Source organism: Biomphalaria glabrata, chromosome 2, assembly GCF_947242115.1.
Source record: "Biomphalaria glabrata chromosome 2, xgBioGlab47.1, whole genome shotgun sequence".
Lineage (NCBI taxonomy): Eukaryota > Metazoa > Mollusca > Gastropoda > Planorbidae > Biomphalaria > Biomphalaria glabrata.
The window spans coordinates 45692304-45716526 of NC_074712.1; the positions used below are offsets into that span (position 1 = coordinate 45692304).

Genomic DNA, 24223 nt, shown 5'->3' on the forward strand with positions numbered 1-24223 from the left:
GTGTTTATGTCTACAGCAACTTGAGCCTAAATGGTAATTGTTAACAGCGCTATGTACATTAATTTATCAACATTATTATTAAAACTTTATTTTTTTTCTTTCAGCCACAGCGTTCAGCGTCCAAGGTTTAAAATTTAAAACCATACAAGAGTATGGACACCACCAGCGTCAAATACAATCGAAGGATGCACTCGCCTGGGACCCTCGAAATTAAATTATAAATGTATATATAAATATATAAATATGTATATATAAATATATATATATATATATATATATATATATATATATATATAAATAAATATATATATATATAAAATGCGTGCATTCCGTGTACACAGGGTACGTCTATATATTTTTTTTGTTAAAGGCAGCACGGAAAGAATATATTTTTCCAAAATTAATATTAATTAAATATATAGTAGTTTGTACAGTGGCTAGCATTCTGTGTACACAGGGTGCCATGTGGAATTCCCTACTACCCCACCCCTACAAAAATATATAGAAAAGTTTCATGTAATATAAACTATTGCTACTTAATTTTTTAACTGTTTAGTCAATGTCCTGAAGAATATCTAAAATTAGTGAAAGGCTTATCGCTCTCACTGGCCTTGAGGAAAGTAGCTGGCAGCAGATGGCCTCTGAAAGAGGCAGTTGGAGTGTTCCCACAAAGGCTGTGGGACACACATTTGAGGCCCAATAAAAGCCCTTATTGAAAACAGGCACAGACGACGGAAAGAAAAGTTAAATAGATCGTCTGCGGACAACGTCATTATCAAAAGATGAAACAATGTACGCTACATTCTTATGTCAACAACAAGAAACCATACTATAATCTAGTTTCATCCTTTTGTTCGTCGCGATCAAAGACCAGACTTGTATTGTTTACCAAACCACGGACCCACAGAACTGTGAAAACAAAAATTCCCTTTGTTTTCCTGTCTATTTTTAAATTGCGGGCCTTCTGAAAGATGTATTATCAAGAAATAGTCTAGATCAAAACTTACTAGATCTAGACCTACGCTTCACCTTATCGTGGCCTCATTCACTGAATTTTGTGTTAACGCTGAACATTTGGTTTAGAGATTATATACTGTTTGAATATATTATTTATCATTATTATTATTTATATTTATTTATTCTAAGTGACGTATTTTTTGTTTGTTGTTACGTCAGCTCGGACATTACGTCATAGCTAGCTTTTCCAGGTTTCACGTACCATTTTAACAAAAGGTGTTTTGTTAAAACCGAGCTAAGCGAACTAAGCGGGAAGGTTTAAGCTGGCCAGTGAACGATCAATGTTAATATTCTACTGGATAGCCACAATCATACTGCCTTGGTCTGTTCTCTGTTTCGGATTGTGTTGGACCATGTTAAGGGTGAGTCTAATAATTTTTTACAGTCGTGTACTTTTCTAGGTCACGTGGTATGTGTTTGTTTTTGAGGCAAGAGCTTTGTTCTTTTATTCTTTAGTGTTGTAGTGTTAAGTCGTTTGTTCTAGCCTATAGGCAGAGCTGCTTTTGTAGATGCTTATAAATATACTCTCCCAATTTTCCCTATTTATTTTCCTACTTTTTTTAGGCTCATAAAAGCACACTCACGTTTCTCCTTATGGATTTATCTTCTTCCCTTTTTAGCAACCGCCGAAAGGGGAATAGACGCCATTAGTTTTGTGTCATCTGTCCGTCCGTCCGTCCGTCCCGTTTATATCTAGTAAACTAGAAAAGATAGTGAAAATCCGACATCATGATATTTTAGACATTTTAAAGTTCTGATGAAACGGCTACTTTTTTCTTTTCTGAAAGAGAAAAAAATAATTTTTAAAATCAACTATGCAAGCAGTTTTTTCATAAAAATACATCAATTTTACAACTATTCACTATTAATATTAACAAACATGTGAGGCTTTTTTAGTAAGGGAGATGACTATTTACCATATTGATAACACATTTATGTAAACGGTTTTGTTTTTTTTTGTCAATTGTATTGCTAAGTTAAATACGTTCTGTCATACGGTACTAATTATAACAGTTTTAAAAAAATGTTTACTTTTTTTTTAAGAGAAAAAATCTATTTAGTATGCATATAAGTGAAACATAATTTAAAACAACAATTAATAAGTAGTTTTTCAAATTATCGCATGGACTGCAGCACAGAATCATCGCAATGGAACACCTAACTAGAGGAATTTTTTTTTTTTTTTTACGAAGATTTTGTTTTTCCTTGAAGCTTTGAATAAGAGACTGACCCTTTACAAAACAATTAGATCAATTAGATAATCATTATATGACAGGTTCACATCGAAACTCTGACATGATCTAGCACGCTTCATAAACATGCAAAGAAGAGACTCGAGCCTTAACCTGCAGTCTGGAGAAGTTTTATGAATTGCAATTAAGTGTCTGTTTTACAGACGGGCGGAGTCCTGTTGCAGGGTGGTGCTGACATGGAGGAAGAAATTCTATTTGACACTTTGTGACCCGTAACGACATTGGACGGAAAGTAGATTACATTAACCGAGTTAGAAGTTGTCACAAAATGTGTATAGGTCTAGTCTTTTACAGATCTAGTCTTGCACAATTCTAGTCTAGTACAGATCTAGTCTTGTACAGATCTAGTCTAGTACAAATCTAGTCTTATACAAATCAAGTCTTGTACAGATCTTGTACAGATCTAGTCTTGTATAGATCTAGTCTTGTACAGATCTTGTCTTGTACAAATCTAGTCTTGTACATATTTAGTCTTGTATAGATCTAGTCTTGTACATATTTAGTCTTGTATAGATCTAGTCTTGTACAGATCTTGTCTTGTACAAATCTAGTCTTATACAAATCAAGTCTTGTACAGATCTTGTACAGATCTAGCCTAGTACAAATCTAGTCTTATACAAATCAAGTCTTGTACAGATCTTGTACAGATCTAGTCTTGTACAAATCTAGTCTTGTACAGATCTAGTCTTATACAAATCTAGTCTTATACAAATCAAGTCTTGTACAGATCTTGTACAGATCTAGTCTTGTACAAATCTAGTCTTGTACAGATCTAGTCTTATACAAATCAAGTCTTGTACAGATCTTGTACAGATCTAGCCTAGTACAAATCTAGTCTTATACAAATCAAGTCTTGTACAGATCTTGTACAGATCTAGTCTTGTACAAATCTAGTCTTGTACAGATCTTGTACAGATCTAGTCTTGTACATATTTAGTCTTGTACAAATCTAGTCTTGTACAAATCTAGTCTTGTACAAATCTAGTCTTGTACAGATCTAGTCTTGTACAGATCTTGTACAGATCTAGTCTTGTACAAATCTAGTCTTGTACAAATCTAGTCTTGTACAAATCTAGTCTTGTACAGATCTTGTACAGATCTAGTCTTGTACAAATCTAGTCTTGTACAAATCTAGTCTTGTACAGATCTTGTACAGATCTAGTCTTGTACAAATCTAGTCTTGTACAAATCTAGTCTTGTACAAATCTAGTCTTGTACAAATCTAGTCTTGTACAGATCTAGTCTTGTACAAATCTAGTCTTGTACAGATCTTGTACAAATCTAGTCTTGTACAAATCTAGTCTTGTACAAATCTAGTCTTGTACAAACCTAGTCTTGTACAGATCTTGTACAGATCTAGTCTTGTACAAATCTAGTCTTGTACAAATCTAGTCTTGTACAAATCTAGTCTTGTACAAATCTAGTCTTGTACAAATCTAGTCTTGTACAAATCTAGTCTTGTACAGATCTTGTACAAATCTAGTCTTCTACAAATCTAGTCTTGTACAAATCTAGTCTTGTACAAATCTAGTCTTGTACAAATCTAGTTTTGTACAAATCTAGTCTTGTACAGATCTTGTACTGATCTAGTCTTGTACAAATCTAGTCTTGTACAAATCTTGTCTTGTACAGATCTTGTCTTGTACAGATCTAGTCTTGTACAAATCTAGTCTTGTACAAATCTAGTCTTGTACAGATCTTGTACAGATCTAGTCTTGTACAAATCTAGTCTTGTACAAATCTTGTCTTGTACAAATCTTGTCTTGTACAGATCTAGTCTTGTACAAATCTAGTCTTGTACAAATCTAGTCTTGTACAAATCTAGTCTTGTACAATTCTAGTCTTTTATAAACCTAGTCTTGTACAGAATTAGTCTTGCTTCAACTTCATGTATTGTAGATGACACAGCTCTCTGATGTCTTGAATACACATCTACTTAGAATGTAGTCACTTTATAACATCAGAGATACGTTTAGCTTGACAAAAGACACTGCATCAAAGAACTTTGTTGCATTTCTCTTCAATCTTGTGTTTTTAAATTTGTATTTTATTGATTGAAAAAAAAAAGGTTTTCAAACCACCAAACATCTACACAGGGAGGTTCTTTTGATATATTCTTTTTAAACAGACGCTTAAAAGTTTTGAATGTTTCTGTGTGTGTGGGAACATTTTTTTTTTCTAAAACCCTAACCCCATTAATAATACTAAACTTATAAATGAACATGTAAAAAAGAAATAAAAATAAAATTAAAAAATCGCATCTATCATTCTTTCTGTCTGACTGTCTGTCTGTCTGTCTGTCTATCTATCTATCTATCTATCTATCTATCTATCTATCTATCTATCTATCTATCTATCTATCTATCTATCTATCTATCTATCTATCTATCTATCTATCTATCTATCTATCTATCTTATGGGTCGTCTTCTTCTTAGGAGCTTTTTCAATGAATGAAAAATGAATATTTATGAGTTTCAGCAATATAATGATAATAACAAGCACCTCAGTGACGTCTAAACAATACAATCATGTCTGCAAGACCGTCACACGTCTAGCTTGCAGGGAAGGAGGTAATATTTCCGTCTGTAATTCGTAGCTTTTGATATTGGAGAGCTGAATAGATTGAAACTTGTCTCGTTACCTGCCTCACCAAACACATGACCCGTGTCATTTTTGTGTTTGTTTGTTTACCTGTACTTAAGTAGTAAAGCGCTGGAGACAGCAAGAACAGACGTCATTGTGAAGAACGCGGCCACCTCGTTCAATTGAGACACTGACGTTTGACCTTGTGTGCGCTCGCATCAACTCTCTCATATTTCTATCTCTATCTCTATCTATCTCTATTTATATCTATATTTATATTTATATCTATATCTATATCTATCTATTTCTATATCTATATCTATCAATCACCGATAGCAAAGACAAACAGACACAAACACTCTTTTGTTCCCCTGGCAATCAAATCATTAAATAAGAACAACCTGGTATAAACTTTGTCACATGTAAATTATGAGTGAGTCTGGTGTGAATGTACACTTTGGTTTCTTATAGTTATAATGTTTTTGTTTGGTGTAATGCACAAATTGTAAGACAAATGTCCTTACGGATAATAAAGATTATTATTATTATTATTATTATTATTATTATTATCTATATTTATCTATATCTATATATCTATCTAGCTATATCCCTCTTCTCTATCTCTATTTGATAGACTCTTGGATAGTTTTTGGCCTGGGCTCTTATATATTTGTATATCCTGCAAATGTTCCTATAACACTTTCACTATACCCCCACTCCTTATGTTTTCGAACTTTCAATAAAACTGCCCTGCCATCTTTTCAACAATACCTCTTTTGGACAGTGTATTCTAGGAGACGTTAGCTTAACCGACAAAGATGACTGCTTACGGACCTTATGCAACGCACACAAAGCGACGGTCAGCAGGACTTGACCCGATTCCTGTAAGCGAACGCATTCTACATTACATGCAGGTCACAGATTTAATATTTAAATTAATATCTCTGGTCTATAGCTCTTTATTATCGACCTGGGAGATTAAACAAAATGGGCAGGTTCCTGGTAACACGTGGGCTAACCCTTAAAGACATGGGAGATGGCTGTACGCACTAGCGGATCCAGAACTTTGGAGTGGGGGGGGGGGCGATTTTTTTCCAAACCCTAGCCCCCAGTAAACCCTAACCCCAACGCCAAAAGCGTTTTCTTGCATTTTTCACAGCAGAAACGCATTCTGCTGACATCTACAGCTCATTATTCATCCTATTAAAAAAGAACCTTTTGAAAATGTTTTTCTTGAAAAATATTCTAAGATGAATTTACAGTCTCTCTCTACATTGCAAATACAACCGATTTGTTCCTTGAAAAAATAAGATACTCCACAGATTTATATTAAGACTTTGAGGATCGCAATCAAGAAACGCATTCTCCTGACATCTACAGCTCATTACTCATCCTATTAAAAAGGACCTAATGAATAATGTTTTACTTGAAATTAGATTTAGATTAAGGCTTTGAGGATCGCTGCCGAAATAAAAATATTCGAAAAATAATATTAAAAAAAAGCTCATTTGTAAGTGATACATTTTGTTCAATAGGCATGTTTGTAACTTTGGTTACAGAACTATAATTCAAAGCTCTAAAAATAAATTCGGACGTGTGAGGAGAAATTAAGTGGGCCAATTAGATTCTACTCAATTTTTTTTTGCATTTTTAGGATTCAAGTGTATATTGTGAGTTATAGTCTCAAAAATTTTTATACAATAGAAAAATATCAGTATGAGTAAAGGTTGGAAAAAGGTGACTAGGAAAATAGTATTTTGGTTCAGAACTCATCTCAATTGTTACTCTCATATTGAAAAATTTCGTATGAATTCTAAATTTTCCAAAACAAAGTCTTTCTTAAAATAACTAAGATAAATTCGTGTGCAATTACATAAACTTTGTCGCCATATTTGACTATTCTGTTTTAAAACGTCATGTTTTCGTCTGGAAAGGGGAGAGGGCGGTAGAGTGAAAACGTTAATCCTCGCTCCTTTTAAAGAATTTCTGCTAATGATTGCGTTTGGCATTAAAGAATAGGGGGTGGGGCGACTCGATAAAATAATTTAATTTATAGCATAAATAAATTATATTAGTGACATATTTTTTTTATTTTGTAAATTCTTGACTAAAATACAAAAAGAAAAAAAAAGTTTGTCCGAAGGCGGAAGGTGATTGCATGTCTCGCCCCTCCTACCTGGTACAACCCTTTTTCATTTTATATTTACTAATGATAAAGTTTGAGATTAGAGTGTGGTGCAACATAATATACAAATGGGTTAAAACATCCATATGTACCTTATCTTATATAGATATTCAACTAATTTTGTTCATAAACTATGATTTCTTCATAAAAATAGGACACCCCCCCACACAAACTTAAAGGGCTAGAGTGGGGAGGGCAGTAGAAGCAATCGCTCCCCCCCTCCCCAACTTACTGAATCGGCTAAGATATACCAGAAGTGTAGCGATATAATATAAAATGATATAGGAATACAGCTAATTTGTTCACAAACTATGATTTCTAAGTAAAAGTAGGACCGCCCCACCCCCCACTCAAAGTGATTCCAATGTGTTGTCAGTTAAAAGAAAAAAGTGTGAACAATTTCAGCTTGGGTGTTGGAGAAAAAAAAACTTTTTTACAAGACAGACAAAGTTGCTATGTGCCTTGTAAAGATAAATCCAGAAACTCCTGATGCGTATCTCCTGGTAGGCATAGCTAATAAAGTCAAAGGTGTTTAGCATGTCATAAAGTTGTACGCTTCATTTGCGGCACGTGGATGAAGGGTACAAGTGTGGTGGGGACAAGTGCGGTGGGGACAATTGTGATGAGGACAAGTGTGATGAGGACAAGTGTGATGAGGACAAGTGTGATGATGACAAGTGTGATGAGGACAAGTGTGATGAGGACAAGTGTGATGGGGACAATTGTGATGAGGACAAGTGTGATGAGGACAAGTGTGATGGGGACAATTGTGATGAGGACAAGTGTGATGAGGACAAGTGTGATGGGGACAATTGTGATGAGGACAAGTGTGATGAGGACAAGTGTGATGGGGACAAGTGTGATGAGGACAAGTGTGATGAGGACTAGTGTGGTGGGGACAAGTGTGATGAGGACAAGTGTGATGAGGACAAGTGTGATGAGGACAAGTGTGATGAGGACAAGTGTGATGAGGACAAGTGTGATGAGGACAAGTGTGATGAGGACAAGTGTGATGAGGACAAGTGTGATGGGGACAAGTGTGATGAGGACAAGTGTGATGAGGACAAGTGTGGTGGGGACAAGTGTGGTGGGGACAAGTGTGATGAGGACAAGTGTGATGAGGACAAGTGTGATGAGGACAAGTGTGATGGGGACAATTGTGATGAGGACAAGTGTGATGAGGACAAGTGTGATGGGGACAATTGTGATGAGGACAAGTGTGATGAGGACAAGTGTGATGGGGACAATTGTGATGAGGACAAGTGTGATGAGGACAAGTGTGTTGAGGACACATGTGATGGTGACTGATCTGGCGTTATAAGTAGATGTCCCGTTTTAAGTTGAATAAGTCCACTTTATACTTTATGTAGAGAATATTGTCGTCGATTAAAAATGTGAAAACTAACAACAGAGAGCTATCAACCATTATATTTTCAAAAGTACTTCGCTGGCACAGTTGTTCTAGTGTATTGGCCTAAGGAGGCATAAGGAGACTTGAGGAGACTTGAGGAGGCATGAGAAGACTTGAGGAGGCATGAGGAGACTTGAGGAGACTTGAGGAGGCATGAGGAGACTTGAGGAGGCATGAGGAGGCATGAGGAGACTTGAGGAGGCATGAGGAGACTTGAGGAGGCATGAGGAGACTTGAGGAGGCATGAGGAGACTTGAGGAGGCATGAGGAGACTTGAGGAGGCATGAGGAGACTTGAGGAGGCATGAGGAGACTTGAGGAGGCATGATGAGACTTGAGGAGGCATGAGGAGACTTGAGGAGGCATGAGGAGACTTGAGGAGGCATGAGGAGACTTGAGGAGGCTTGAGGAGACTTGAGGAGGCATGAGGAGACTTGAGGAGACTTGAGGAGGCATGAGGAAACTTGAGGAGGCATGAGGAGACTTGAGGAGGCATGAGGAGACTTGAGGAGGCATGAGGAGACTTGAGGAGGCATGAGGAGACTTGAGGAGGCATAAGGAGACTTGAGGAGGCATGAGGAGACTTGAGGAGGCATGAGGAGACTTGAGGAGGCATGAGGAGACTTGAGGAGGCATGAGGAGACTTGAGGAGGCATGAGGAGACTTGAGGAGGCATAAGGAGACTTGAGGAGACTTGAGGAGGCATGAGGAGACTTGAGGAGGCATGAGGAGACTTGAGGAGGCTTGAGGAGGCATGAGGAGACTTGAGGAGGCATGAGGAGACTTGAGGAGGCATGAGGAGACTTGACCTTGAGCTCGAATTTAAGTCGTACACTTTTTAAAAAAATAAAAATATTTTCAAAGCTTAAACGGTAACCTTCACCCACAAGATAAGATAAGATTAAATAAAAATAATAGTATTGGTACAAACAAAATGGAAATTCAGTTTGACTACATTAACTACTATAAAAATAACAATATAGATTCAAGCACGAAGAACATTCTACATGCAACCGAATGCAATGCGCCCTTAGAAGAAGAGAATGTAATTTGTGTTCATCTCTAATGCACATGCTTTTAGACCCCAATATTTTGATGACCACTATAAAGGACACAATGTACATTGTCCGATAAATTATACGATCCCTACAGACTTTCAGTAGCTACCATTTTAGCATGTATATTTTGCACCAAGCCATAGAATCTTCCACTGTGTGTGTCAAACACCGCTGATGGCTTTTTAAACTATTGGTTTGCACTGTGATTACATATTGGTTAAAGTAATCCCAGATAGCTTTCGTTATGAAGACTATAATTCGAGTGATCGTCGTAAGATCATCTTCTTCGTGGTAAGACAAACTTCTTGTCACGGACCATTTTTTTTATTCACAAAAGTCGTCGACATAATGATGCACCATTGTCAAGAGAATCAGGACTACTTAAATATCGGATATTTCGTAAGGAGTTTTGTAACGATATTGTTGCAGACGCCCCTCACCAAAAAGGCAAACATTTAAAAATGTCCTTAATAGAAAGTGAAACGTTGTCTCTGACTTGAAACATTGTCAATATTTTTTTATTTTAATTTTCTTCTGCGTGTCCAACATGGTTTCATAAAGTCACAAAATTTCTATTTTGTCTGTTGAAGAATAAATTGACCGCTTCGCCCCTCTCCTCCCCCCCCCCCCTTTTATGTCATGTCGCTCCCCCTGTGGAGGTGTGAAGGCCCCGGGGCAACAAAGGTGTGGAGGCCCCCTGATTATTGTCTGAATAATTTATTTTTCCGTCAAGTTATTCATAACCATATTTCCACCAACTAAAATGATTTTAAAAAAGTATGTGTTAAGTTGTTTATAGTCTAATTCAATTTCATTAAAAAGTAAATGACAGCGTTAACGAATGAAAATGTCCCTGCTCTTTTCAACGAAATCTAACGTCTGGTGTAAATCACTTTCAATACTTAGTGCGGGGGCGAGCTTCGATAGCCGTTTTTTTTCCCGTCGTGGTTCGGAGCCTTGGTACTTTTATTTTTTAAAAAGAGCAGCTTTGCAGTGCGATTCTAGACCATCAACAGCAACACCAAGTCCATTCCTAGTGTCATTCATTATAATTGTGTTTTTATATGCACTCATTGTAAAACAGCTCAGGAGTTGAAGGGTTAACCACGATAATGTTGCCAACCGTCATATTTAAAATAGTGGCCGTAAAGAGATCATAAAAAAGGTCACAAAATAAAAAAGTATAAGTTACGTAGACATTCTGATAGTTTTTCAAGCTCCTTTAAATGACCTAAATGTGACGAGCAACAAATGAAATGAGATTTACATCGAATTGTTATCTTATTTTGTTGTTATGTTTATGTCAGTGTTATTATAACTGATTGATTATTAAAAATATTAAATAATTTAATACATTTAAATTATGGAACAACTTTTGTTTTCCATTTTTAATGGCGTTATGGCCCCCCTATGAATCATGGGCCGAGGTTCATTGAACCCCTCCGCGACATGGATGCTACGCCACTGAGATAATGTCATCATTAGCCATTCCATGCTTAGGCCCCACGGTTCAAGAGTTTCAGGTCTCCTGTTGGTGTCTAGACAGTATGAATGACAACATAAATGTTTTATCAGTTCATAGGATCTAAAAAGACAGCCATTTTTTAGGTAATGTTATCTAATACGTACGCAGCTGAAGTCAGACAAAATGTCGACTCCCTAGTAACGGCGCATTGAAATGTGACGTTCTTTCCCCTTAGTCAAAATAAATATAATAAATTATAAATAATTTAGAGCTTTTTATATAGCACTACTTTCATGCTTATAGCATGTTCAGAGCGCTATGGCCCAATCTCATTTGTGGACCAGTCGGGGGGGGGGGGAGGGTATCTGGGAGAGCTGCATTTAGGCGCTCAGTAAATACAACTCTGCTCTAGTCGGGTGTCGAACCTGGAGCCCACTTCATAGGTAGCCAAACCAAGTTCAAGCGTACCACTATAACCTTATATACAAAACTATATGCTTATCAACTCACGGTATACAAAACTATATACTTATCAACTCACGGTATACAAAACTATATACTTATTAACTCACGGTATACAAAACTATATACTTATCAACTCACGGTATACAAAACTATATACTTATCAACTCACGGTATACAAAACTATATACTTATCAACTCACGGTATACAAAACTATATGCTTATCAACTCACGGTATACAAAACTATATACTTATCAACTCACGGTATACAAAACTATATGCTTATCAACTCACGGTATACAAAACTATATGCTTATCAACTCACGGTATACAAAACTATATGCTTATCAACTCACGGTATACAAAACTATATACTTATCAACTCACGGTATACAAAACTATATGCTTATCAACTCACGGTATACAAAACTATATGCTTATCAACTCACGGTATACAAAACTATATGCTTATCAACTCACGGTATACAAAACTATATGCTTATCAACTCACGGTATACAAAACTATATGCTTATCAACTCACGGTATACAAAACTATATGCTTATCAACTCACGGTATACAAAACTATATGCTTATCAACTCACGGTATACAAAACTATATGCTGATCAACTCACGGTATACAAAACTATATACTTATTAACTCACGGTATACAAAACTATATACTTATCAACTCACGGTATACAAAACTATATACTTATCAACTCACGGTATACAAAACTATATGCTGATCAACTCACGGTATACAAAACTATATACTTATCAACTCACGGTATACAAAACTATATGCTTATCAACTCACGGTATACAAAACTATATGCTTATCAACTCACGGTATACAAAACTATATGCTTATCAACTCACGGTATACAAAACTATATGCTTATCAACTCACGGTATACAAAACTATATGCTTATCAACTCACGGTATACAAAACTATATGCTTATCAACTCACGGTATACAAAACTATATGCTGATCAACTCACGGTATACAAAACTATATACTTATCAACTCACGGTATACAAAACTATATACTTATTAACTCACGGTATACAAAACTATATACTTATTAACTCACGGTATACAAAACTATATACTTATTAACTCACGGTATACAAAACTATATGCTGATCAACTCACGGTATACAAAACTATATGCTGATCAACTCACGGTATCTGTACAAAGTGGATTACGTTATTCTCCCAATTCCCATTCTCGAATCAAGTTGAAATTTGGCATAATTATTCATAGTCGATTACGTTATTCTCCCAATTCCCATTCTCGAATCAAGTTGAAATTTGGCATAATTATTCATAGTCGATGACAATACACGAATCAATCCGAAATTTATCCAATTATTTAATCATTTAGTACTAATTTGTGTTTATAGAAGAAAGGGAGCTGACCGTGTAATTTTCCGATAAATGGCAGTAATTAGCAGTACTTTCCCTTAGATAAGCTTTGGTTTTAAAAAGTGTTTTTTTTTCTCTATTGCTTGTGTTCATTTCGACCTGGAGTTTTGAAATACTTAAACATATTTCTAGCAGACGTTATACATCTCTTACCACATTTAGAACAGCACAAAATCATTCAAATAGAGTGACCACTCATTGTCTGGACTGTACTCCTCAGGTGAGCCTTAAAGTGAGTCGTCTTGACCCGCTACTTTCCTCACGTTTCCTACATGTAGGGGCAGAGCGCTGCCATGGCAGTGCGTGACCTCCCTGACCCCCATATCAAAAGTGCCGGTCAGTGTCGTATCAAGTGACGTACCTGCTACCAGACTCAAACATCTTCCTCCTTTCCTATCTCCTTTGTCCATGGACGTACTACAGTACAGAAAAAAAAACTGCCTCAACCTCACAACGTCTGTCTGTTTGTCTGTCTGGTCAAAAGTTTGTACACGTTGTGTCTCCATCAGCCACTCTCGTATCAAGTTGAAACTTTGCAAAATTACTCATTGGCAAAGACATGACATGAATTGATAAAACAAAATTTGTAAATTAATTTCTGGTAATTAATTTTTTTATACCAATAAAGGAAATTAATCCCTCAGCTTTCACAGATATTGTTTAATCATTGGGTTTTGTCCCCTTAAATTATTCCCACACCCATTCACGGATCAATTTGAGACTTATAGCAATTTTTATTTTACCTAATAAAACATGAATCAATAAAAAAAATTAACAATTATCGGTAATAATTATTTTGTGTGATATCGAATAAGGGAAATAAATTCTATATTCTTGAGAGATATAGTTGTTATGTTCCGAGTTTTTCCCTTAGATAAGCCTTTTTTTTTAAAAAGGATTCTAACAGAAAAGGGACTAGTTTTTAAGTGAGCTCATATTTATTCATCATTTTCTGGACCCCTTGCTGTCACCATTTTATGGATCTTCGCTGCAGCCTACTCCGCGATCATACTGAAAATCCTGGAATATGACTTTGATAAAAATGTCTTTTTTTTTTTATGAAATTCTCCTTGTACATTTATTAATTTAGAATGATGTTTTGTGTGTTTTCTTTGAAAAAAAAAATTATTCTGAGGTGGATGAATCTATTCAACTACAAGCTAATGTTCTACTATTCCTATTCATGTCTAGACTATGATCTAGTGCACAACAACCCTGGTTATGGAGATCCTAAAAGATATTTATGCAAATTTTTTTTTAAATTGACATTTGGAATTGTAAACAGGCGTGATGAAGTTTCTGTTTATTTTTTATATTACATGTCTATAAGCTACTTTTAAACAAATAAGAGAATGATTATGACAAAAAAAATACATAAGACCAAGGAGAGTATAACAAATATATTGCTGGTCAGTTATTTTGAAATTTTGTAGTCTAGCAGACGACAACAAATGAAATGAAGGTCATCAAAACTTGGGAATAAATGAGGGGAAATAAAGAAGAAAACGATAAGAACAAACATTTGTTGTCCAAGTTTCTAAAGGACTGTTTACAATCTTTTCTTTCTTTTGTCTTGATGCTAATATTTATTGACTTTAACATCGTCAGGTATGTTTTGTTTACAATCTTTTCTTTCTTTTGTCTTGATGCTAATATTTATTGACTTTAACATCGTCAGGTATGTTTTGTTTACAATCTTTTCTTTCTTTTGTCTTGATGCTAATATTTATTGACTTTAACATCGTCAGGTATGTTTTGTTTACAATCTTTTCTTTCTTTTGTCTTGATGCTTATATTTATTGACTTTGACATCGTCAGGTATGATTTGTTTACAATCTTTTCTTTCTTTTGTCTTGATGCTTATATTTATTGACTTTGACATCGTCAGGTAAAGAAAAAACAAAAATCTATTAACAATTTGAATGTTCCAATTCGCAGAGAATCAGTTTCTTAGGAAACTCAATGCAGACTACCCGAAAGGAAAGAGCAAAGTAAAATGGTGTGCAGTCTTATTGAACATAACACCAGGACAGGCTGTAAGAAGTGCTTGATAACTCCAAGGTACACGGCAACACTTTAGGTAAACCTATAAGTCAATCAGCGTCATCTGTTATGCTTCGTAGAGAGTCTACTGTTTTAGAAAAAAAATTAAATTAAATTAGGAACTTAAAGACACACACACACACACACACACACATAGCAATTTGCTTTCTTTCTTCATTTTGTTCACATGACGTTACGGGGCCTCGGTGGTTGAGTGGTAAAGTACTTGGCTTCAGAACGGAGGGGGTCTCGGATTAGAAGCTCAGTGAAGGCTGGTGTATTTTAGCTTCTGGATTTTTAGGATGCCCCGAGGTCTAATAATTCTAATGGGTATCTGACATAGGTTTAGGGAAGAAAAGGTGGATGGTTATTGTGCTGGCTACACGACATCCTTGTAAACCATTGCAAAAGAAACGAATCACAATTACATCATCTGCCTTATAGATCGCAAAGTCTGAAAAGTGTACTTAACTTTTACTTAATTGACGTTTAGAGTTTCAAATCAAAAAGTTTTTTTTAAATACCACTATTCAAGTCAGAACTTCATGGAACCTTCAGAAACCTTGATCCAGGAATCTGGGCATCTGATCTCAAAAATCACTCAAACGATTTTCCTAGAAATGTTGATGTATATCGCCGAGAAAAGAATAACTAGATCGTTGGCCATTCGGGGAAAACTCGAGTTTGACCTTTAGAAGTTTTAAAAGTAAAAAATAAATACACTTAAATTTGGCTGAGATATATCAATTGGTCTAGAGCCAACATGGCGGAGTCAGCAGTACTACGGTGATTATACCATAACTGAGTACATTTAAGTTGCTTTAATTTTACAAGCGTTGCTTATATTTGTACGTAAATCTAATAGAGATGACAGATAGATTCTATATCTAGTAGTAGATCTAGACTAGATCTTAAAAGTTTCAAATCAGAACTTTAGGTTCAGTATTCGATCTAGATGTCAAATAAACGAGATCTTAACTCGGTGGACATTGGTGCTGACTATTCACAAAATATAACTAGACTAAACTAGGTGAAGAGAGCTGGTGACAAAATATTGACTGCTCGGTAGTCATGAACTAAGCAAACTGGTTCTTTTGACACACAAGCAGACATGCTTTTATTACATGTGATTATTTATGTCTGAAAAACACAATAAGGTGATCAGATTATTTCTGTGGCAGTGGGTAAGGAATTGGGGGAGGGGGGACTCGAGGAGATTACAAAGTCATGGGGATTGGGGGATGACAGTGACAAAACATGACGTGGGGGATTTTAAAGTCATGATTTCCCTGTTCCTTAAATATACCAGCTCATCCGTACGCCTATATAATCAAAAGCATTGAATTGAAAAGACGTACGCCACGTCTTTGGGACGTTTGCAGCAGCTTCGAGGAGACAACAGACGAGCTCATTATCTGGGCGCTGGAAGCAGATGAGAATTGTAGATAAGTTCAGACAAAAATTAATCAATAAAACTAATTAAGAGGTGAGTATTTTTAACTAATATAATAAACCCAGAATGAAACTAAGAATTTCACTTGCTAATTTTACTTGATCAATGGAATACTAGAATAATATTGTTAGTGTTTTTTTAGGGGCTTGGAATATGCTTGGAACTACATAATATTATTAATTTTCAGAATCGATTTGATAAGATTTCCTGGTCTGTAGGAAACTGTCTCCCCTCTTCGTCTACTTCCCTCCACAACAATAAATGTACACGTGACCATGTGGTCGAGCCGTATGCATTTCTATCTCGATGGTCACGAGTTCAAACAAACCTACCGCCAAGAAAGAGACTGCTGCGTATAACCAACACCTTCGAACGACCGACGACGTTTCCATGACAGTGAATTCTTCCCTTCCACCCCCGTGTATCTGTAGTTTTTTTTTTTTTTGGGGCCGCTTTCAGTTAAAGAAAAGACGAGATAGTTATTTCGTACAAGGTGAACTAGATACAAGCTGGTACATTTTATCAAAACTAGATAAAAACTGGTACATTAGAACTAGATAAATACTGGTGTATTAGACCGGAACTAGATAAAAACTAATACATTAGATTAGAACTAGATAAAAAACTAGTACATTAGATTAGAACTAGATAAAATGATGGTACATTAGATTAGAACTAGATAAAAAAATGGTACATTAGATTAGAACTAGATAAAGCTGGTAGGTTAGATCAGAACTAGCTAAAAAGATGGTAATTAGATTAGAACTAGATAAGAGAAACTGGTACTTTAGATTAGAACTATATAAAAAAAACTGGTACTTTAGATTAGAACTTGATAAAAAACTGGTACATTAGATCAGAACATTATCGCCCACACAATATATAGTGCCTAAAGTAGGTGCACAAATATGGCACCGTGTGTTGAAGGCTGCCTAATTAAGGGTTGCCGGCTTCTGATTTTCCTTAATGTAGGCTGGGTTTAGCCACCAAGTAGCAACATTTGTATTGAAATTTGTAAATTTCAAAGGCTACCATTCCCCTACGCTTTAGAGTGAGTTGTCCTTCCTCCAGTCCTGTCAGTTTGTACCATGACCTCTGGCCATGTGATATGTACGCCATTGGAATTCTAAACATGGAATGTTGAAAACGTGATATCATTTAATCAAAAAATGTTTTTTATTATTTTCTAAGTTTGACCTTTCATACTGCATTAAGATCGATTTAAAAGGTTCTTTCGAAGAAGACTTTTTTACGTAAGAACCTTCAAATTTCTTCTAAGTGATAGATCAAAGTTTGTCTTTAATGGTCAGGCCAACTACAAGACGTCTTGTTGATTCCAAAGATAATTTTACGACAATTAAATCCAATAAAAACGTAGTTTGCTCTGCTGGTTCAAATATCTCTTACATCGGCACGATTTGCTCCCTGTTACTTTTCTTTTTTCTTGACCTGCACTCTTATTTACTAGAAGAAATAGTACTTTTATAGATTCTTGAAAAATGAATTTCTGAAGTTGAGATTGAAGCTAATCGCTTGTCGCCAAGTTCCTGCTAAGACCCCTAGCAAGAATGGGTGCGCACAAATTGTTTTGGTTTGTGGGTCGTCACAAAAAATAGCGAAACATTTAATTCCCTCTTACAAGTGAAAATATGCTTCATTTTGTGACAGGTGGGGAAATGTGATGTGTGTTTGGCGCGTTTTATGTCTAGGGGATGATTATTTTTTTAAAGCTATCACACACCAACCTATTAGCATATGAATCGGGAGCAGACACGCAACGAGATAAAGCAATGAAAGATAGATACAAAAGTTAAAAATGAAGAATATTTATTTACATAAATATACATATAAGAATAAAAAGGGGGAGGGTTTGCTTCTATCTCTAAATGATACTAGATTTAATCATCACTCTTGCATTTAATAAGAGAGTACGTCACTTTGTCCTCTGACTTAGCTGGTTGTCCTGTTGATGTCGCAGCTGGCTGTGTCCTGGCTTGAGGTTCTGCAGCTGGAGGTGGCGCTCTAGCGGATAGATAACGCCGGTGATATAGTTCTTGTGGAGTCTCAATCCCCAAAATCTAATATCTGTAGTGGGCACAGTAGGGCGGGTGGCCGGCTACCGTGGGCACAAGGTTACTGCGGGCAGAGCGGATCTGCCGTGGGCAGCGTAGTTGACAGGATATGTCCAGTGAGTTGCAGAGGGTTGGCGTAGCTATGACGTCTCACACAGATCTGAATCTATAGGGACGTCGCACCTAATAGCTTGACAGGTGGGCTGTCGAATAGGCGGGCAATGCCGATAGCGCCAAGTAATAGAGTTGAGTGGATGTCAGTAGGCAAAGGCAGTGCTGAATAGCACTAAGCACAAAGATAGTAGGTGATTCTTGATATCAAACAAATAGGCAGGTAAATAGATCGTTGATCCAATAAATAGGCAGACACCTGACGGAGGCTGCGGATAAATAAAGACAAGTTAGGACATGTTTCATGCATCTTATCGATGCCCTCGACTGAGGTGCATTCGTCAGATTGGTAAAATTGCTTTAGAGCACAATGGGGAGATGATGACAAATGGGATTTGGAAAATAGATGGCTGATAGTAGCAATATAAAAGGTACATAGAAGGGAAAGTAATAATATAAAAATGTATATAAAAGGGGAAATAATAATCTCAAATAAACAACACAGGTGGATAGAGAAAGAAGGGGGGGGGGGAATGGGCGGTGGTCAGCGACCCAGATGGTTTGTTTACATATGACCGTGGGTCGAAAACAATGAAGCGTGCTTGAATGGAGAGGGTGTCCCTTCAAGCGGCGCAACTCTCATTAGAGTAAAATGAGTACAGGGGAGACAATTCACTACAGGGGAGATAACTCGTATCTCTTTTCTAGACGCAGTATTAGTGCGCTAGTAAAATTATCACGGTTGTCAGCCGAGACAAAGGAAATAAAATAAGGTGTACAAATATATACATGGTTGCATCAATGATCAATTGAGCAACGTAGCATTAATAGATTAATGCAATACATAAAATATACATTAGCCATGTTCATGTTTTCTACTTACGACAGTGAAAAATACACAATGCACTAATTAAATATAAATGAAATAATGAAATACACATAATAATATCCAATGGAAATAGCACAAAAGTAATTAAGATGGAACTTGTGATTAAGTTCGGCTTACCACCAGGTATTCCTCTAGGACAGTGATTCCCAAAGTGGTCTGTATAGACCCCCAGGGGTCTACGAAGACTTTCAAGGGGTCTACGAAAGTGAAAAAACAAATTGGGGGTCCACGAGATGTCCAAGGGGGTCTATGATAATAGATTTCATATAAGCAGGTCGTGACTTTAATTTTTACACCCCATTAATGTAATTCTTCACACTTTATATAATCTGTAACTTAGTTAATCATTTAAATATTTATCCTGCTATTCAAACGAAAAATTGTTGTATTTAATTTCAATACTTTTTAAAATAACTTAATTTTGTCTTCATGTAAATAATGTTTAACAAAAAGAAATGTAGACTGTCTAGCGTTGATTATATAAAATTGTTCATTCTTTCCTTGTCAACCAAGCGGTTACCGATTGCCTTTTTTATGACGATATGAAACTAATTACGCTTGAGGATCATCTGCGACAATATCACCCAGATAAAAAGATATAGATTTGAAAAACTTTTCAACATTCAAAGATAAAGTTCAGAATAGACCCACAAAATATCTATTCAACATCATGTAGAGAAGATGGTGGTTTATGAGTCTTACAATATCTGTTCACTTATAGCAAAATAAGGGTGTGGTGGTAGTGGTTAAGCGCTTGGCTTCCGTAATTGGGGTCCTGGGTTCGAATCTCTGTGAATTTTGAATTTCAGGATTTTCAGGGCTCCCCTGAGTCCACCCATCTCTAATGGGTACCTGAATTATGTTAGTAAAAGTAAAGGCGGTTGGTCGTTGTTCTGCCCACATGACACCCTGCTCGCTAACCGTTGGCCAAAGAAACAGATGACCATAACATCATCACAATGTCTGAAAGGGGAAATTTACTTATTTATGGCAAAATGCGGAAAACACCATAGGTAAAACATTGATTTTTATCAGCCGTTGTAGTTTTAAAACCTGTTTTACACAAACCCACATCTGATATTAAAGAATTTCTTTAAGCAGCAATACAGTTCAAGGTTGCTGCGGTGGCATGAGTTATAAAATTAAAAGCTTCATATGTAATTCTTTACAAACTACATATATAAGTTTGGGCTCAGCAGCGTCACAGGTTCTGACAGGATGTAGTGGTGTGTGCTGCAAACTGCATTATGGTCGCCGGCTCCTTATTTTTCCTCAGGTTAACCCACAAAACCTTTCCCATGTTTGAGTTGCAAGACAGGAGAGTTTTGAATTCAGTTTTACTTCTTCTAGGTGGGTAGCCAGCCAATACTAATGAGCCCTTCATTCTCCAAGCTTCCTGGTTTAGGCGACAGTCACTCGCCTTCGCTCTTTCTCCCGATAGTGATAACATCTTCGCGCGGACACAATATTTGAGCAACTCGTGAAACGTCAACAAATACACGAGAAACTGCTCTTTGCGAAAACTCTTACAATGATACTTAAGGCCATTGTGTTTGGAGATTCCAGCAATACATATTGCTATTTTAATTGGTTTTGAATTTTATCAATAAAAAAGAGAGATCTCTAAAATCTCTAATATGTAGCTTTAAATTACTTTTTCACATTTCAACTCTCTGCAGATAGAAATTAGGAGGCGTTTTGGCTGAGCGGTAAAGTGCTTGGTTTCTGAACCGGGGGTCCCGAGTTTGAATGCTGTTGAAGACTTGGATTTTTAATTTCGGGATCTTTTGGGCGCCTCTGAGGCCACCCAACTCTAATGGGTACCTGACATTAGTTAGGGAAAGTAAAGGCTGTTGGTCGTTGTGCTGGCCACATGACACCCTAGATAATCATAGGCCACAGAAACAGATGACCTTTAGACCACAAGGTCTGAGAGGGGAACTTTACTTTACTTTTTGTACAGATAGAAATTAGTTTTAAAATTGTTGAATTTGCAAAAATGTGAAAGTTAAGCAGGGGGTCTACCGAAAACCAGAAAACATGGCAAGGGGTCTACGAGACAAAAAAGTTTGGGAACCACTGCTCTAGGAGAAAGAATGTATGAAGTAGTCCAGACTCGATAGCTCAACGACCATGAGACATAAGAGGGTCTGATTTGATTTGGGTCTACTTTATATACAGGCCTGGAAAATGTGGGCGGACACAGGAAATGTCCTAGGCTAAGATTTATCTTACACGTGGGTGTATTTGATTCGAGGTGGGAGTCGCACCTTGGAATATCACGCGGTGTGTTGACCAGGGTAATCTCTTAGATCAAAGAGAGACGTGGGAGAAGGGGGGGGGAGAGAGGGACTTGCATTCCACACAAGGTGGTGTCATCAGCGCCCGTCAGACATCCGGCCGGTACGATCAAAGAGAGCGGAGAGATAAGTCGAAAGACGTGGCCTAGCTATCTCCAATGTGGTCAACTAAGTCTAGCCTGGAGCGGAAAAGGTAGCGCGGGAGAAGAATTTGGGGGTAGGATGGGGAGATAATTAAAATAAAATAAATAAATAATGAAAAATAATAATTAATGCTGTGATAAATTTGAGTGACTCTGACATCGAGTTTTTGACTTGTCACACATTTATGATCCATTTATGAACCATTTATGGTCCATTACTTTTCTTTGAAGGTCCACAACTCTCACCCGGTATTAAGATGTTTCAAATATTTCGGATGTTCCATCAGATTCTGAATCACACCATAGCCCAAACCTCCCGCAGGACGACGGGGGATGGCAGCGGGCTGTGTTGAAACTCAAGACCAGAGCACATACCACACGACCAGGCAGCCATTTCTAATACTGACAATCAATGAAAGAAAACTTAACTAACTATTCTAAATTGCAATAACTCTGCTTGAATGTTATTGTGCTGAAACAGATCCCAGCTACCTTGGAGCGACATTGATCCCACAAAATGTCGAAGTGGCCAGAAAATCTCCAATGTCACGTCAAGGCAGTTTTGGTGATAGCAGCGTTGACTTTCAACTCAGTTCAGAGCACAATCATCCCCATCAATGATGAGCTAAAAGAGATAATAATAGACAGACACAATGACCTGAGGAGGCCGGTCAAGGCCAATTACATGAATAAGTTGGTAAGTCTTTGTACAGAGTCATTCATTTTTAGTTACTCAAGTTCTTTTCCAAGTTATTATATCTAGTAACCTCTGGCAATGTTAGAAAACGTAGGTAAATATGATGTAATACTTTTCCTGGGCATGTGTTACTTCGTTTAGGTAAATGCTACGGAAATACCTGACATAAGTATATATTTGACATTTAACAACATTTAAAGTGGTATACTGCTGTAAGTATTATTGTGTCTTATACTAAATGACCAACACATAACTAAAGAATAAGATACTCTGACGCAAGTGACAGTTATTCATTTTTTTTAACGTAATTTTGTTTAGCGTTACATGTATGCCATTACTTACTGCACCACGTTATTCGTGAATGTGAACACAGAACTGAATAGGAAGGAACTATAAACTCAGAAATAAGATAAATAACTAAATAGTACAATCAAACATGAGAATTGACCTGGGACGTTTATAGATATAGGCAAACCAGACGACCGCTTCGGGGCCCCAACTATGAGAGAAGAAGCAGGCCTAACTGCAACTGACCAAACCCACGTATGCGGCGGGCTTTTTAAATGAGGATTGGACAGTTATCTTCGAGTCCATCGGAAATGAGAAATGTGCTCATCCTCAATCACGAAGAAGGAGCTCTACTATCTGCAAAGTGAATTGACACAGGTGTGTAATGTTAATGTTTACATACCGTAGGTCCTCGGTATGCCATTCATAAAATAAAATCTAAACATAACCGCTCCCCACTCTATCATAACTATGTCGAATCGAAGTGGGAGATATCTGGCAAGAACTGAACGCTACAAAGACTCAAGGTTCTTACTCTGTCAGATTAAATCAGCATTGCTCGTTGACTGGGAAACGTGAAAAGATCAAGACATCTCTGGGTAGTCACTCAATGAACATTTGTTTTTGTTTTTTGGACGCGTCTTTTTTTCTCTATGGAATGTTTTTTTATGTTTTTAAATGACAAAGACGTTATGCCATGATTCGAAATCGAATCATGGGGATCAATCAATATTATTGATAGTCTTAGTACAGTCACTTCGACAGAATCAAGATGCACCCAATGCACAAGGTCCTGTTTGTCAGCTGTTTGTCAGCTGTTTGTCAGCTGTTTGTCAGCTATTTGAATATAGAAGAAGGAAGGACCTGCAAGTCCTCGTCCTATCCGCAATGCCTTCTAGAGCATCGCTCGCTGTCGAAATAGGCTCGATATATTGTGGAAAAATAAACAACTTTCTCTTAGGACGGCCTTCGCCTCGCCATGGCATGGATAGCCGGTCAATGTCTCAAGGACGTCGAGAAACGGATGTGAATAAAAGATCTAGTTGATAGACCCTTCGGACGGGATGTTAGGCAAAGAGCCTATCACTTAATTCCTTACTTAATGTTAATAATTGTTTATACATTCATTACTGTGATTTCTGGCCCAGCTTGTTTACATTTTTTTCTCTGCTTGCTTAAAATGTTTAAATGAGTTAATTTTCGCGTGTAGCAATATCTCCCTTTTAAATTATTCTACTGTTTCTCGCGTCTTCTTTGGCTACCAGAGTTTATAGGTATAAACGTTTCTGATTGGAAGCATCTCATTTTTAAATGTACACTTTGTCTTGATTGAACGTATTTACCTAGACCTGCGTA

The 24223-nt window shown here is 36.8% G+C and overlaps 2 protein-coding genes across 2 annotated transcripts in view; one reads left to right on the forward strand and one right to left on the reverse strand.

Annotated features, from left to right (window-relative positions):
* The first annotated feature begins 1053 nt into the window (after positions 1–1053).
* Positions 1054–24223, forward strand: part of LOC106071016 (uncharacterized) — a 73419-nt gene continuing 50249 nt past the window's right edge. The window contains exons 1-5 of the mRNA XM_056020856.1: positions 1054–1379; positions 4750–4841; positions 14810–14951; positions 16224–16400; positions 22364–22579. Of these exons, the coding sequence (XP_055876831.1) occupies positions 22400–22579 (180 nt within the window). The 5' untranslated portion in view covers positions 1054–1379; positions 4750–4841; positions 14810–14951; positions 16224–16400; positions 22364–22399. The remainder of the gene's footprint in view (positions 1380–4749; positions 4842–14809; positions 14952–16223; positions 16401–22363; positions 22580–24223) is intronic.
* Positions 8514–9245, reverse strand: LOC129924707 (uncharacterized). Its single transcript, XM_056021202.1, has one exon. The coding sequence runs from the start codon at positions 9243–9245 to the stop codon at positions 8514–8516; it is 732 nt and encodes a 243-aa protein (XP_055877177.1).

Excerpts from the sequence above, each read along its gene's own strand:
- LOC129924707 (XM_056021202.1), bottom strand. The coding sequence starts at position 9,245 with ATGCCTCCTCAAGTCTCCTCATGCCTCCTCAAGTCTCCTCATGCCTCC.